Source organism: Maudiozyma barnettii, assembly GCF_903064755.1.
Source record: "Maudiozyma barnettii strain CLIB 1767 genome assembly, contig: KABA2_01, whole genome shotgun sequence".
Taxonomy (NCBI): domain Eukaryota; kingdom Fungi; phylum Ascomycota; class Saccharomycetes; order Saccharomycetales; family Saccharomycetaceae; genus Maudiozyma; species Maudiozyma barnettii.
Window position 1 is genome coordinate 1,293,987 of NW_024545238.1, and position 15,785 is coordinate 1,309,771.

Here is a 15,785-nt window from a genome sequence, read left to right on the forward strand (position 1 = left end):
TATATGTTAATAAATAAGGGTTCAACTAACTCTAGCACCTTCTGAATTTCTCAATCTTGCAGCCTGAAGAATTTGACTCCAATCACCATGGAATACAGCATAACCTTGACAGATACTCATCATTATCAATGCACAAGTAATACCGAACCATAGACCACCAACACCCATATTGAAACTAAAAGTTAACATGTATGACATTGGGATACCAATACAATAGAAAGCAAATAGATTAATGTAACCACCAATTTTTTGTCTACCTTGACCACGTAAACAACCTGCTGTGGATGCGTTGAAGGCATCAAATAATTGCATGAATGCCAATGTTGGTAAAGTTGAAATCACCAGATTGACCACAGCTGTTTCTGTAGAAAATAATTTTGCGATTTGGTCTCTGAATGTGACGATAATCATCATATTGAAAGATGAACAGACAAATGATAACAACAAAGATACTTTACAAGTAATAATGCAACTCTTGTATAAAGAGGCACCAATCAAGTTTGCTACTCTTGTACTGGTTGAAACAGATATAGAGAAAGGTACTTGGTAGGCCAACGACGCAACTGTAGAGACAATTGATTGCGCCGCTAAGGCATTAGTACTGATATGTGATGCAAAAATAGTCAATATTTCAAAACCCAAAAATTCGGCTTCAACCATAATAATACCTGGTAAAGCTAGTCCAAACATTTTTCTCCAATTCTTAAATATTTGTCTTTTCTTTATAATCCCATTCCAACATTTCATTGGATTGCTTTCATGTTTAGTAAATATCGTATAAAGCATTAATCCAATTGCCATCAACCAATAATTTATAGCCACAGATAAAGGAGCACCCAAATAGCCAATACCGATTGTTTTATTCCAAACAAAGATATAATTCATTAGAGCGTTCAATGGTGCACATACAAACAGGATAATAGTTGATGCATGGAATATACCTTGACATTGCAAGAATCTTTTACCACATTCAAATAATATAAAACCTGGCACCCCTAAGGCAGTGATTCTTAAATATTTAGCGGCAAGCACACATAATTCTCTTTCTGGAATCATCCATGACAATATTGTCTCCGACCAACTCCACCAAATATACATGATTGGCAAAAAAGCTAGAATAGTAATAGTAGCACATCTTTGAATAAGCACACCTACCAAATGATAGTTTTTAGCACCGTAAGCTTGTGCACATAATGTATCCAAACATGTACAAAGACCCTGGATGGCCGCTAAACCAGTAATATTAGCTGTCATAGAACCTAAGGTAACACCACCTAGTTCTTTAGTACCCAAATGAGATACAGAAAATATTGATGCTAAAGACAATGAATTCTGTAATATGAATGTGAAAATAAGGGGTAACGCATTGAATGCTATGACTTGAGTTTCTCTCTTAAAAGAACTTTGGATTGGTTTTCCTGAATCTATAGCATCATTCCAAGTAGTCATAATCTCACTAGCAACTTCTGCATCAACTGGTTCAATATTCCCATACATACTTTCCACTATACTATTACCTCTAGAACGTTGTCCCGTAGTATTACTTAACAATTTGTTATCTATCAATAAATCACGTTCTTCATCGATGAGACTCTTACACATAGATGCAGTTCTACTACGATGTCTAGATTGTTCGACAACAGAATTCCTATTATGGGTTTCTTGTGCATCATTAATTGATTGGTAATGCATAAATCTATTACTGCTATCTTCATCTTCATCTCCTAATAAAAATTCCATCTCTCCAGTATTCTTCGTCAATCGTACTGGGTCCGTAGCCATTTGATCATTACTGTTGCTATGGTTATTAATATTGTGCAAATTATCACCTGATGAAGAAGTTCCTTCATCATCTTCCGTTTCATCGACAATAGTATCATTTTTATCAGAACTGATATAGTCAGCTGGAATGAATAGACCTGCTTTCCCCATACTTGTAGAGTATACCATTGAAGAACGTTGTTCTTGGTCTGTATGTAAGAATTGGTTTGGCATTCTTATTTTCTATCTACTGTAATTGTTGTCTATAGTTTTCTGGCAATTTAAAAATGGAATATTTAAAGATTTTTATGTTTTTTGGTTTCTTGGCTAGGAAATTAATATTTTAATGAGAGTATAATATCAAAAAAATTGTTCTGTTTTATTTTAATTTGCTTTAGAAAGGATTGTTGTTATAAATACTTAATTTCTTATAGGTAAAGATAAAAATTTCAATTTTTTTTTTTAAAAAGGGTAAGCAGTTAAATAATCAAAATGCTAAATGATGTTTATTATATTGGGTCACAGATTCCTTGAACTAAGTGTCAATATTTCAAATATGTATGTCCTTAAGTGGAGCAAAAGAAAATTAAAAAATTAAATATTATTCCTTTCTTTATTAAATATTAACTGTATTCCTTTCTATAAGATTATACAATTATTTTCAGTTACAACCGTCAAATATCGCTTCCCTTTCTCTTCGCTGGTCTTGCACTGGTAACTGGGTTCAGTAAGCCGAAAAAACAACCAGAGAGAGAAGAGGAAGAAGAAACGGACTCGCTTACAGTAAAAAGAGAAAAATTATTTTCAGTCAAATAGAAACGGTCATCACTCATAGTGAGAAGTGAGAGAGACACTGAAGACAAGCCATACAGGCAGAAGACAAATTGAATGAATTTTACGTTCAAGACTATGTAATAAATAGTTCATATGAATGAATTTAGGTAATAAGTGTTTAGTATATTGATTGTATGTGTATGTATATGAGGCAGTCAAGAGAGAATACTGCAATATGGTAGGTATTACTACAATTTATAGTGCTATATGGATATAGTACAATAATACACCTCTAGTCCATATATATATTTTATAGTATGATCTTCGAACAGATGATGCAGATATATGTATATTTTTGTATGCTTATAAGTATATCCCTATTAATTCTATCTAGTTCTTGCTATTGTCTAAATAAGTGCTTATTAATACCTCAGAGAAAACATCTAGTAATGTATTGTATTGATTGTGAAGTGCCATTAACATTGCAGAGTATCTCATAAGTCGACGTTAGTGGGGTTAATTTGGTTCATGCAATCGGCTCGTTTATCTTCGTCGTATATACTACACGTGGGGAATCGGATATTATTAGCAGTTGAATGATGTAATTTATTTTTTATTACATATGCAAACCCTAGGGTTGGTTATGGTATTTGAGTAGGGCTATTGTACACATTTTGTTTATTTTTATTTGTACAATCACATAATCATATAATCAATAATAATAATATTACTATTTAACAATATATATTGAATTTGATGGTTGGTATGATGAATTACTTATCATTTTATAGAGTCGACGAAGACTAAATATATTTATATTGATGCTAATCTTATCAAAGAGGAATGGAATCGGATTTAGATGATATTGTATCTTTTACTCATTTAGAGAATGAAAAAGAAAACATAATACCATTAAGACATGGCAGATCTGTAAAAGTTTTACATGAGGTATTATTATCTGGTACCGAACAATTAGATTTAAAGATAAATTGGTTTGAAAAAAGATTGGAAGCAGATAGAAACGATCAATTTGATACATATGTGGAATATATTGATTGGTTACAAGAATCACAGTTCAAAGGCCCTAATAATATTTTATTAGTGGTAATAGAAAGATGTTTAACCTATATGAAAAATAATGAACAATATCGTAATGATACAAGATACTTGAAGATTTGGTTATTATACATCAATTCATTCTTTCAATATTCTATGAGAGATCGTAGAGATATGTTCATTTATATGTTTAGAAATAGAATTGCTGATTCATTAACTTTATATTTCATTGAATTTTCAAGATTATTATTTGATATGAGGAATTATAAAGAATGTCATGATTTCTTATTGATAGGAATCAAAAATCATGCTTTACCTGCAGGACAATTATTAAATAAAATTAATGAAATAGAAGAGTTTTTCCAATTGAATAATATATCGATAGAGAGTAGTGATAATAATGATCAAGCGTCTATTGATAATCTTTTATTGAAATATGGTAATATATCAATACTTAATAAAGATTTAAAGGAAATATTGGCCTCCAAAAAAATATACAATAATAATGGTAGTAGCAATGACAAAACAAAATTAGATGTTCGTGAAGATAATAATGATGATGCCTATGACAATCGTGAAGATTGTGATTCTACTAAACTAGAAATATTCAAGGATGATTCGACAGGGTTTGAAACGAAGGCCTCTAGATTAAAAGAAAATCAATCCATAGTGACACCTTTGCATTCAAATACTATTATAGAACCAATGAAACAAGAAACAAAATATGGTCTTAGTAATGTGGCTGGACCATCTGCTAAAGTTTCTATTTTTAATGACAATATTGGTAGAACTAAACCTGTTTATAAAATTATTTCGATAGATGGACAAAAATCGGAAAGAATTGATTGTAATTTTAATCTCATCTATCCCGAGGATAACGAATTCAGTGTAGATCAATTGTTGGCAGAAATGAGAGGTTGTTATAATAAATCAAACAAAAGAAAATTGAATCCTTCAATTGATATGACGGATGGAAAAATAAACAAAAGGAAACTAATCGTGCAGACTAATGAATAATCTAATTATAATTATTAATTATTAATTATACTATGTTATGTAATTCAATCCAACTTATATGTATATTAGTAGAAGATTATGCATATGACATATTTATATTATAAAGATTTAATGAAATTGAATGTAGCGACTGGAGAGTAAAAATCATATTCATTAAAAGAGGCGTAAAGCGAATGAATGTTTAAGGTCATTATTAATATCTATCAGGATTGATCTCAAATGCTTCCTTTAAAAGTTCAGAAATCCAACTCATAGAATATGCTAAAGTTTCGGTGCTTTCCAAATATTCCATTTGTTTATCATTAATTATTGTTTCAAGTTCTGATTCTTTGAAATAGTTTGTATTAGGTAATTTAGGTAGACCAAACATCAACGAGTCAACTTCATTTGTTGTAGCAACAAATTGTGTTGGACGGCCATATTTCCTTGTTACATCCATCATTGGGATAATAAATTTGATCATTGCATCAAAATGTGAAAGTCCATGATGAGGTAGAGGTCTTATCAATACACCGTTTTTTTTTGTCCTGAATGAAGATGATTTAGAGGATTTGACAGCCTTGGTAGAAACATCTCTCTTTGGAGATATTAATTGTTTAGTGATACTACTACTTGTTGAAGGTGTCCTTAATGCAGGAGTCTCGTCAGGGTATAGTACGTCACCCACAAGTTTCACAGTTGTTATGTTGCTCAAGAAAGATGTAGGATTGGATATAGGTGTTTGTGTAGTTTCTTCTCCATTATAAAAAAATATATCTTGAACGTAACTCGTATCTGGAATGTAACAAATGAGATTTGCATTAGAACTTGGATTGGCTGATTTATTATGTCTATAAAATTTAATCTGATATTTCCCCTTTGGTTCGTACTTATCTGTCTTTTTAGACATTTTATTAATATGGCACCATGATCTAACCCAACCTTCTTCAGGAATGTAAATGTCACACCAATCCTTGAAATTGAATTGGGAGTTCAAAATCATATTAATATCAGGCATTCTCAACCCAATTGAAGAAATAAGGGAACCTGTTAAGGATTTGTACACAGAAAAATGTTCAAATAAAGCTAATGCAATTAGTTTCTGTAAAGAGTTCAATAGTTGATTATTTTCACAACGAATAGACACTAAAGGGTCTACAAACATAATAGAATCTTCATTAAAGACTGCATTAGAATCTGTAGAAAATTTACCAATTAATGGGAAACTTGTCTTTGTTTGATCTTCTAACTCTAAGTAGAAAATCGTTCCGATTACTGAGATCTTTTCAATTAGACGATCCTCTTGATCATTGACAGAGCATGTCCAAACATTAGTATCTCTTTGTCTACCCCATTCGAAGTATTTTTTTTCAAGCTGTGAACTAATGATTCTCATCATTGGTACGGAAGACATAATAACATCTTCTGAAAGTTCTTGAAAGTTTAACTGACCACTTGAAGATGAAGCTGTTGATTGCGCCAATGATGCAGGAGTAGATGGAATACGAGGACTTGCAGTACTGCTATTAGATCTAGAACTATCTGACTGGGAAACTTCTGTTACTTCTGTTGCAACACTGTTTTTTCTCTTGATGATGGCAGGTTTCCTTAGCGCACTGAAGAATTTCATTATATGTTGTTGTTGTTAATTTGTAATATGGGAGTTCTATATGTAATTACTAATTATTAATAGGTTATTTAATTCAAAACTTTGAAAGATTATCCCTTCGTTGATCGCTAAATTGAACTACTACGTTATCAATTTCTTTTAAAGCAAAGTAAAATAAGGATTTATGATCAATAGCAACGACTACTAATCAAGAAATAAGATATAAACAGTTCATGAAGAAATATAATAATTATAATAATATGAAGTGGCTAAAATCTTGTCTGGCTTTTATTGCAAAGTTGCCCCCGAAATTTTGGAATATTCATAATCTCGTTATATTGTAGTTTACCAGTAACGCCCCAAAACTATTATTACATTTGTCTACCATAGTTACCTAATTCGTATGAGTTTCTCTCGTTAGTAACAATATATCATGATGACATTTTTATAATATTACGACCTTAATAACTGGATTCTCCTAGGTAGATTCTTAGTAGCTCAGATCATAATGATCAATATCTTCTCTCGTCTCTCTGTGCCACTTTTATTGTTTATATTTTCAGTGACGGCTTAAAAGGGGAAAGAAACAGCTTTTTGTTTGTTTGAATTTCTGGCAAGGGGATCTACGTACATTGGCAAACTGTTGTTGCCCTGTTTCATTCTTCCTATGCAGTGAAATAAAGTGAGTTTGAGTGCATAAAATTTCAATTAACGAAATATTGAGGGAAAAACAAAAACAAAAATGCTTCACGAATGAATAAATGAGCTTAACCTGGAAAACGTAATTTGCACGCCCAATAAAGTCAAGTACAACAACAACGAAATTCTCTATTTTTTATTTTTTTGAAAAACACCGGAGAAGTGCTCTTTCTTAATAGGCAACCGTGTAAGTATAACGAGGTGCGCAGGAGATTTTGTAACATTTGATTCATGTAGTATTTCATTGAAGGTTTGTATAGATTGTAACCCTTTTCCAAATCTATTTTATCTCGTATACGTAGAGAAATACGGACGTTGTTCGTATATGGAAACTTAATGAACCCACAAGAGGAGAATAACCCCACATGTATCATTCCAAACTAGAAGGATTTATGATTAGGCTTAATCGTTCCAGATAACATTTTCTCTTGGAAATCGTCAAATTTTGTTTAATAAGTATAAATAATGCCGGAGTAGACACATTTAATTATGAAAATTATTCAACACATTTAAAGCCTTGTTTGCTTTTTGTTTGCTTTTTCATATGTTAATTAACTGGCTGATCTTCCCCAAATGAGGCTACACCCTTTGCTGATGATGATATGTGTTCTGTAGATATATTAAAATCATCGGAATCGTATTCTGGGACATAATTACCATTGTTAAAATCTAACGGGAAAATTCCAGATTTAATAATATCCAGATCTTCTTCGATGACACCGTTTATGACGAATTTCTTTAATGATACAAAGTGTCCATTCCCATAATTGTTATCTATTTCGAATAGTATAGCTTTCACTAATGGTTTAGAATTGATATACCAACTAGGTAATTGAAATTGTTGTCTTACTTTTAGACTCTTCAAATCATATGTAAATGTTCCAATCCTGACAAATCGGCGGTCCTTAGGGTGCAGTACGCCTTGTCCCTGGATCTGAGCCTCTTTCACAAATGATGTTTGGTCTCTATCGTTTTGTAACAGGATGTAAATTGATATATCACGTGGAGCGGAATTCATTATATGTAAATTGTTTACCAGACGGCCATGGATGTAGAATAATTTTGTTAAATGTAATGGTCTGTTGAATTTGATAGCAACTCGACACTGATTTCCCTTGGATGTTCTGCCTTGCCAGTAGGCAGATGGAGAACTATAAACAGAATCTAACAACAAAGCCAATGGCTTTAGTCCATTTCCTTTAGGGGTGGTTTGCGAGGTTAGGCTCGAAATTATAGATGAACCTTGAACAGTAGTAGCAAAATCTAAATCGTTTTCCCATTGATAACGATTGGAATTATATATTTGCAAGATTATAGTTTTCAAAAAGGATGTGGATATTTGATTAACAGATTGAGAGTTTCCCAAATCGATATTGTTTGTAACTTGTGAAAAGTATTCCTTGATCTCATGCCATAATTCTACTCTCATCTCTTCGATATTCCGTTTTAATTCATTGATTGAAGCTGTATTATCAAACATTTTTAATTTGTCATTAGTGATTTCTTCAATGTATGAATTGATAGTGTGATCTAGTGTTATATTTCCTGATAATATGATTGAATTTGTTTCCATAACTTCATCGAATAATGATATAATGAAGTTAGATACAAACTTCTTGAAGTCTTGTAAATCGACATCCTTGACCAATAAATTGTTTGTTGCATCCATAGAGATATTATTTGGTAATGACAAATCAAGATTTTTCAACAATTGAGATCTGGTAGCTTCTAATTTATCGTTATCTAAATGGTTAGGGACCCTTTGAGTATTAATTAAATCATATTTCTTAGTCAGATCATTTAACTTTTTATTCATTTCTTTAATCTCATCTTCAAAGGTTAACAATTTTTTTGGTATTAATTTTTTAATATTTTTCTCAAATTGTGATATGATTATTTTAATTTTTTCATCAAATTCAACTTTTTGTCTTTCATCTTTTACACTTAATTCGTTATATAAGTGATTGATCTGTTTTTGTAATGTTCCAAATGAGCCCGTCATATCAATATTTGAATTTTGAGAATGAAACGGTTGATTAACAATAGACTTACCGACGGTACTTGCGAATTTGAAACATATAGGTACAACAGGTAATAGAACAGTTAATATTAGGACTATTAAAATTAGTCTAAACCATTGAAATTGAGGTTCTATTGATATTATATTATCAATATCACCGTCATACTCAGAATCAACTTCTAATTCTTGGTCATCTGATTCTAAATTATTATCAGTGTCTCTTTCATTATATTCGTAATATCTGGTCTTTTTCACTTTATCTGGTAGAGTGGTAGTAGTGTCTAATAAATCGTCAATCAGATAATCATTTGCATCTTCCTCACTATCATCTTCCAAAAACTCATCATCTAGGTCTTCTTCTTCCTGTTCTTCTTTTTCGTCAAAATCTGAATCTGAGTTACGAACAACAAATGTTTGATCTGCTCTATCTGTGTAATCTGAATCATCGGTGTAATCTAAATCACTGGGCGAATCCAAGTTGTCAAAATTGGAAGATTTATTATAAATTGATCTTTTAAATTTGTCATAAAATTGGGTATCAACATCGTTGCTACGACTGTTCTCCTTGTCGCTCTTATTGTCATTTGTATTGTACCTTTCTAGAAGGGCATCCCTATAGGCGGCATTGATAGGATCTATAACATGCTCGTTGGAAGGGTGGTCGTCAAAGTTGTCAGCATTAGACATTCCTGCTTTCCAATCTATTGTTTCTTCCTTGTCCACTAGATAACAGATAGTACAACTAGTAATGGTGTATATCAACTTTAAATTTATCAAAAGTGGTTAATTGTACTAAGTAGGAGCCTTTTATCCATTCATCTCTCTAAATACACACCAAGACGCGTAAATAATTACATCTTTTAAATTTTTATACATTTACATGTCCGAACTGTCTTTACATTTTTGGCTTGTTAAGGAATTTCAAACACATCAAAAAGAAAAGTCATGAGAATTACAAAACTAACAAGTGACTTTATGGTTGTTCAATATACTCGTAATATTCTTATTGAGACAGTGTACTACTTTATAATGTGACATCTTGTTTGAATTAATTGAAGCTTTTATATAAGATTTGTTATTCTGAAATTAATGTTTATATAAGAGAACATACTTATGCTGTGAATAGTCAACTGGTATAACAATATATTGATTATTAGTAATGTCGATCTACCGATTCCACTAGAGGTCACTTAATTCTATCAAAGATGGGTTTATACTATATTTAACTATAATATTATATGTATGATTGCGTTTAGTCAATAAGTGTCATAAGTCTATTTTAGATAACTGCCTTAAAAGATCATATATCGATTCTACATCTTGTTTCTCAGTTGCATCTGGAAAGTTATGTTATTGTATTACTCATTGTCAAGTCTTCTCTCGAAAGATCAGGTACTACTCTGAGTACAGCGCAATTACCTAACATGAAGGTAGCTTCGACACAAATTATAGACAGACTTTCACAAGGACGTATTATAAAATATCCATATTTGCATACAGCCTTCGTCTTCCAAGACAACATAAGAACATTAATGGCCGATTCCTTTTCAATTGCTAAATGTGCGATGAAAGCAGAGCAGTATATCTCCTAACACCAGATGAGGACGGTCCTTTGATCGATGAGGAATACGGGTACTTCCCTGAGGGCTATTTCATCATACTTGTGTAATCTCATATTCCATGGCGAGATTGTTCTTGTTATGAAAGTTACTATTGTTATTGTAGGTGTTTATAATAAACTCGAATTGAGAACTGATTATGAAATAATAGATAAGTTCATCCTTCCTTTATACGTCAATTCATATTATGTGATTTGTTATTTAAAGGTTCTATAATTTATTTCTTTAGGGGGAATCTCGATGAGGGCTGACGATGACTCTTTCTCTTCAGATGATTTTTAACGGTTTTGAATGCAGGTCATGTTGTACTTATATCGGATCACAGTACTTTAAACATAGAAGTGAGCGATCAGTGTTGTTCCTCCAGGTATTATTAGATATCTTATAGTCATTGACCCTGAAAAGATATATCAGTCTAATAGCGACTTTCTCTCATTTTATTCAATCGTGGTACATCAATCTTAGATCGGCAGTTTAACTTATCATAGGTCACCCAGAAGAGACCATTTTAATAAATATACCTTACAATCTGTCCAAGTGTGGATTGGAGGGGTATGTCCAAACAACGGCTTTTCTATTCATGATTAATATATAATCATTCAAGAATAGGCTTATCTCGATTATCATAGTAGCATTATCTTGGTTCAATTTTAATGCTTATCCATTGTTACCCTCCGCGTTCGAAAATCGGGCATTGACAGATAAAAGGGGCAAGTTTTGAATAACACGTTAAAACATTTACTTTTAAATCAATTAGAAAGTTATTATTTGCTATAACATTAAGAAATAAACAGCTTTAATCTTCATTGTCAAATAAGATTAAATATCAAGAGTAACTTTAAATGATGAGTGAACAAACCACACCATTCGAAGTTGTGGCTCAATTCCCTTATCAATCAGAATATGAGGATGATCTAAATTTTAACAAAGGACAAAAGATTAATGTTACCTCCATCGAAGATGATGAATGGTACTACGGTGAATATGTAGATAGTGCAAGTGGTGATTTAATTCAAGGTATCTTTCCTAAAAGTTTTGTCGTTGCTGATACTACTAAAGTAGAGCCAACAGTTACGGAGGTACCTACTCCGACAAAGGTTGAAGCTCCAGTTCCAGTTCCAGCGGCAGTCCCAGTTCCTGTCAGTGAAACAGCGATTGAATCATCAAAGGAGAAGATACCAGCCCATTTGAAACAGACAATTAAAGAAGATGGTTACGTTCCAATGCCAAAGTCGAATATGTTCGAAGAGTCACCAGTTAAGGTTCCAAAGAATACAACGATACCACCACCTGTGAATGCAAGTAGTTATGATGATACCTCAAAAACTGAAGATGATCTGCCAAAAATGAGTCTAAAGGAAAGAATTGCTCTTTTACAAGAACAACAGAAACTACAAGCTGAGAAAGAGGCACAGGCAGCAGAAGCCACTGAAGAAGCTTCGGAAGAAGCAGAAACTGAAGATACAGATATTAACAAAGAACCTGTTAACACTGCTGAAAATGATAGTCATCCATTAGGGAATGTAACAGATATTCCGCCGACTATTCCTAAGTCTGATATCAGTTCAGATGATGAGATCGAATTAAAGAATGAGGCATCTGGTAATCTCGATTATACACAACAGACTGTAGTCACAGAAGAACCTCCGATTCCAAGAGCTCCTGTTCAAACAACGAATCCTGGTGAAACTACGATTGAACATACTGAGTTATCAAATAAAGAGCCCTCTGTACCAGGAATTAAGAAAATTGCCAGTAGTACTGAAGAAGAAACGCTAACTCATATAGCAGAAGTTGGTGATTCTAATGAAGAAGAAGGACAAGACGATGAAGAAGTGGAAGAGGAGGAAGATACTGAAGAATCTCGTAGAACTGCATTGAGAGAAAGAATGGCCAAGTTAGCCGGTGCTGGTAGGTTTGGTGGTGCAGCTGGATTCAACCCTTTCGGTGCTCCAGTGCCATCACCTTCAGCTAAATCGACAAAAAAAAAGGTTAAGAAGTCAGTAACAAACCCTGCTGAATTGGAAGCAGAACATGAGCTAAATGAAATGCCAGAAGCCGTCCCAATTATGCCATTTGCTGATCCTAATGCTGTTCCTTTCCTCAAGAAAAAAGTTTCAAATGCTGAGAGTAAGGCTAGTGCAGTATTTGACGAAGTAGAGAAATCAGTTGATACTAGAAAAGACGCTGTTGATAGTAATATTGATAAACTGAAAGAAATACACCATAAAGCCTACCAAAATGACCTTCTTGCTAATACTGAAAGCGGAGATGAATTTGAAGATGCAATAAACAGTATGCACGATACAATAGATAACGCATTTAATGGCGCTAAAGATAATGTCGGAGAAGTACGAACAGATCTTTCTGAAAAGGTGGAAAAAATCTCAGACAATATTCCAGGAATTCCCTCAAAATCGACTGGTGATCTGGACGTTACGTCAAACACTGAAACCACTGAGAATGAAGTGTCAGATATTCCTCCTGTACCACCTTCAGATCAGTTTGACGAAAATGGATCAGCTCCGCCAATTCCATCCATTCCACCGATGCCACAACAATCAAGGGCCCCATCTGCACTACCTGACTCCTCTGCTGCTGAAGAAGTTAAACAAGATGTACAGTCTATCGATACACCATTGCCTCCACCAATCGCAACCCTTCCTGATCTACCATCTCCTTCAACTGCTCCTCCTATTCCATCTATGCCTCCTATGTCTACTATCCCAACCACAATTCCAAGTGACTTAGACAATTACGATACAAGAAACACTTATAAGGATGGTTCTGAAGAAGATAAAGAAATTGTAACAGAGAGCTATAACCATATGCATGCACCTCCTCCACCTCCCCCAGTTGGTAATGTAAACAGATATTCTATTTCGTCTGGTGATTCATTCCCTCATGGTGCCCCTCCTCCACCTCCTCCACATCGTGAGGTTCAAGAAGCTCCTGAGATATCTAGATCCGCTCCCCCACCTCCCCCTCCAGGAATGTCAGCTCCAACCATTCCTGCCATGCCTAGCGACACCCATTCTTTAAAACTGAATAAAACATTCAGTGAATTAGACACTTCATTGAGAAATTTAAAAATTCAATTTAATCCTAGCGATACTTGGTTTTTGGAAGTTGCAGCGCCACAGGAAATTGCAGATTCCAAGTTGAAATATAGTGTTGACGTTGATGATACTACAATTGAAAAGAGAGGAGAAGAAAAATGGATTTATAGATCATTTTATTATATCTTTGAGTCGTACGCAATTATATCATTATCAGTTATCTTCAACGTGACCACACCTCACACTACTGCGATTTTAATAGATGAGAAATATATTCCATGCCCAGAGAAGTTAGCTGACAAAAATATTGCTGGTCCATATAATACCGCTGTAATTAAACAGTGCCAAGCGTTAGCTGGGAAAGAATCTGTATCTAGTAATTTTGTGAGTCAGATAATATCAAAGATGGGCGACCAAGGTGTTGTCCTTCCAATAGATAATCGTACATTTGGGTCTGTTATTGTAGACTATAAGGCAGGAAATGAAATTGCTCAGGACACTTTAAAATGTATAAGAGAAGGTGATATTGTTGTAATCAGAAAAGCTAAATTTGAAACTCATAAAGGTATTGTGACGGTTGGCGAGCCTGACCTATTTGTTGCAGTTGTAACTAGTTATGATTTTACTAAAGGCAAATTAAGGGTAATTGAAGAACACAAGGGTGTTTTGGTACAATCTAGTTATAGATTATCCAAAATGAAGAGTGGTAAAATGAAGATATTTAGAGTTCTGTCCAAAGATGTTTTTGGATGGTAAACTCTGGTTTTATAAGAATTCTTTATTCTAGTGTTTATTTGTTTTATATGGTAATTATAATACTTATGATAATGTGTATATTATACTTCATAAAATATGTAGAGAGTGATTTAAAATGTTGTTTAAAACATGTATATGTTGCAGAGCCAATTAGATGATACTGATTGCTAGTATTATTATCCTTAGTTTCTCTATATATAAACTATTTTTTTTATATACGCGATATAAATGAATACTCAGCCCTTAAATGAAATAATACAGAGCAATAAAAACAATTTAATGCAAGGAAGTGTTGAAAATATTAAGGGTAAACCGCCACTTAAACAAGATCAGAACCAGTTAGTGATATTATATCAATCTTAGAAATGAGTCTTGTTCTTAGAGGTTCATTTCCGTCAAAGATTTATCACTCAAAATGTCTTCCAGTTATGATAAAGCCTAATCCTACAGAGACACCCAAGGGCATCTATGGACCAGTTTTAAAACTCAAGAATCTCTATAGAATGCATGATAAAAGAGCAGATGTATTCTACGGCGAGTTTATCTCACTAAAATTCTACCCAGCGGCTCATTTTGTTTCTTTATTTAGGAAGACTAGCCCAGCATTCACAGTGAAAAGTATGATGAGCAAATCATTTTTAGATACGTCTGGATCATATATTAATACATATTATGCGAAAAAGAAATCGACAATTCCATCGAATTATGCAGTCTGGAGACGAAAGGTGAAGCTATTAGTTCAGGATCCATTTTTTGAAGAATGGACCAGTTTAGAGGGCCAAAAAGGTGTGGAACAGTCCGCTAGTGTCAACCAAGAAGACAGTCCCCCTTTAGTTGAGACTTATAATAGTACAACACCAAGAGGAATAGCGAAGGATGGGTTTTATGAGTTTTTTGTACAAAAATATCCAAACAATGAAAAAGATAATATAGCATTACAAAATGAAGTACGAAGAGCTGTCGGAGTTGTCGCCAATTTAGATTGGGGTAGGTTTTTGAATGAGAAACTGCCTGCTTTGAAAATTAATCCCAAGTATATACATAAAGTCGTCTTCAAAAAGAGAACGCCTGAAACCTGGGTGGAGAAAGCAAATAAGAAATTAAACATTGGTCTCCTAAACCGATATTTGGCTAATTCAGATATTCCGTTAAAATTAATTAAATTAAAGAAGAAGAAATCTACTTAAACACTTATTAAGATATATATTTATGAAGGATATATATATTTTTAAACGACAATTTATTCACTATTAAAAAATAATAGAAGTGTAAATCGGAACATTAGAAGAGATAATCTTCCGAAAGCGCCATAAAGAAACGGTGAAAGTTGGATAATAGTATGAAGATAATAAAGAAATCAATCTTTTAGTAATAGAAAATATCTTACATTCTCACAACGTTCATTGAATTCTGAAGTCCACCAGAAGTGTTGGCGC

General features: G+C 33.2%; 6 protein-coding genes across 6 annotated transcripts; 3 read left to right on the plus strand and 3 right to left on the minus strand.

Annotated features, from left to right (window-relative positions):
• Window positions 1-21: 21 nt before the first annotated feature.
• On the minus strand, window positions 22-1,995 carry ERC1 (Erc1p; the record flags this gene model as incomplete). Its single annotated transcript, XM_041548492.1, has 1 exon — window positions 22-1,995. One exon carries the CDS (start codon window positions 1,993-1,995, stop codon window positions 22-24), a length of 1,974 nt encoding a protein of 657 aa, XP_041404426.1.
• Window positions 1,996-3,378: 1,383 nt separating this feature from the next.
• MAD3 (Mad3p) lies at window positions 3,379-4,608 on the plus strand (the record flags this gene model as incomplete). The annotated part of the gene is made up of 1 exon (XM_041548493.1): window positions 3,379-4,608. One exon carries the CDS (start codon window positions 3,379-3,381, stop codon window positions 4,606-4,608), a length of 1,230 nt encoding a protein of 409 aa, XP_041404427.1.
• Window positions 4,609-4,801: 193 nt separating this feature from the next.
• Window positions 4,802-6,217, minus strand: TPH3 (Tph3p; the record flags this gene model as incomplete). The annotated part of the gene is made up of 1 exon (XM_041548494.1): window positions 4,802-6,217. One exon carries the CDS (start codon window positions 6,215-6,217, stop codon window positions 4,802-4,804), a length of 1,416 nt encoding a protein of 471 aa, XP_041404428.1.
• A 1,225-nt stretch (window positions 6,218-7,442) lies between these two features.
• On the minus strand, window positions 7,443-9,602 carry MPS3 (Mps3p; the record flags this gene model as incomplete). Its single annotated transcript, XM_041548495.1, has 1 exon — window positions 7,443-9,602. One exon carries the CDS (start codon window positions 9,600-9,602, stop codon window positions 7,443-7,445), a length of 2,160 nt encoding a protein of 719 aa, XP_041404429.1.
• A 1,777-nt stretch (window positions 9,603-11,379) lies between these two features.
• Window positions 11,380-14,349, plus strand: BBC1 (Bbc1p; the record flags this gene model as incomplete). The annotated part of the gene is made up of 1 exon (XM_041548496.1): window positions 11,380-14,349. One exon carries the CDS (start codon window positions 11,380-11,382, stop codon window positions 14,347-14,349), a length of 2,970 nt encoding a protein of 989 aa, XP_041404430.1.
• Window positions 14,350-14,714: 365 nt separating this feature from the next.
• On the plus strand, window positions 14,715-15,536 carry PET130 (Pet130p; the record flags this gene model as incomplete). The annotated part of the gene is made up of 1 exon (XM_041548497.1): window positions 14,715-15,536. One exon carries the CDS (start codon window positions 14,715-14,717, stop codon window positions 15,534-15,536), a length of 822 nt encoding a protein of 273 aa, XP_041404431.1.
• Window positions 15,537-15,785: the final 249 nt, after the last annotated feature.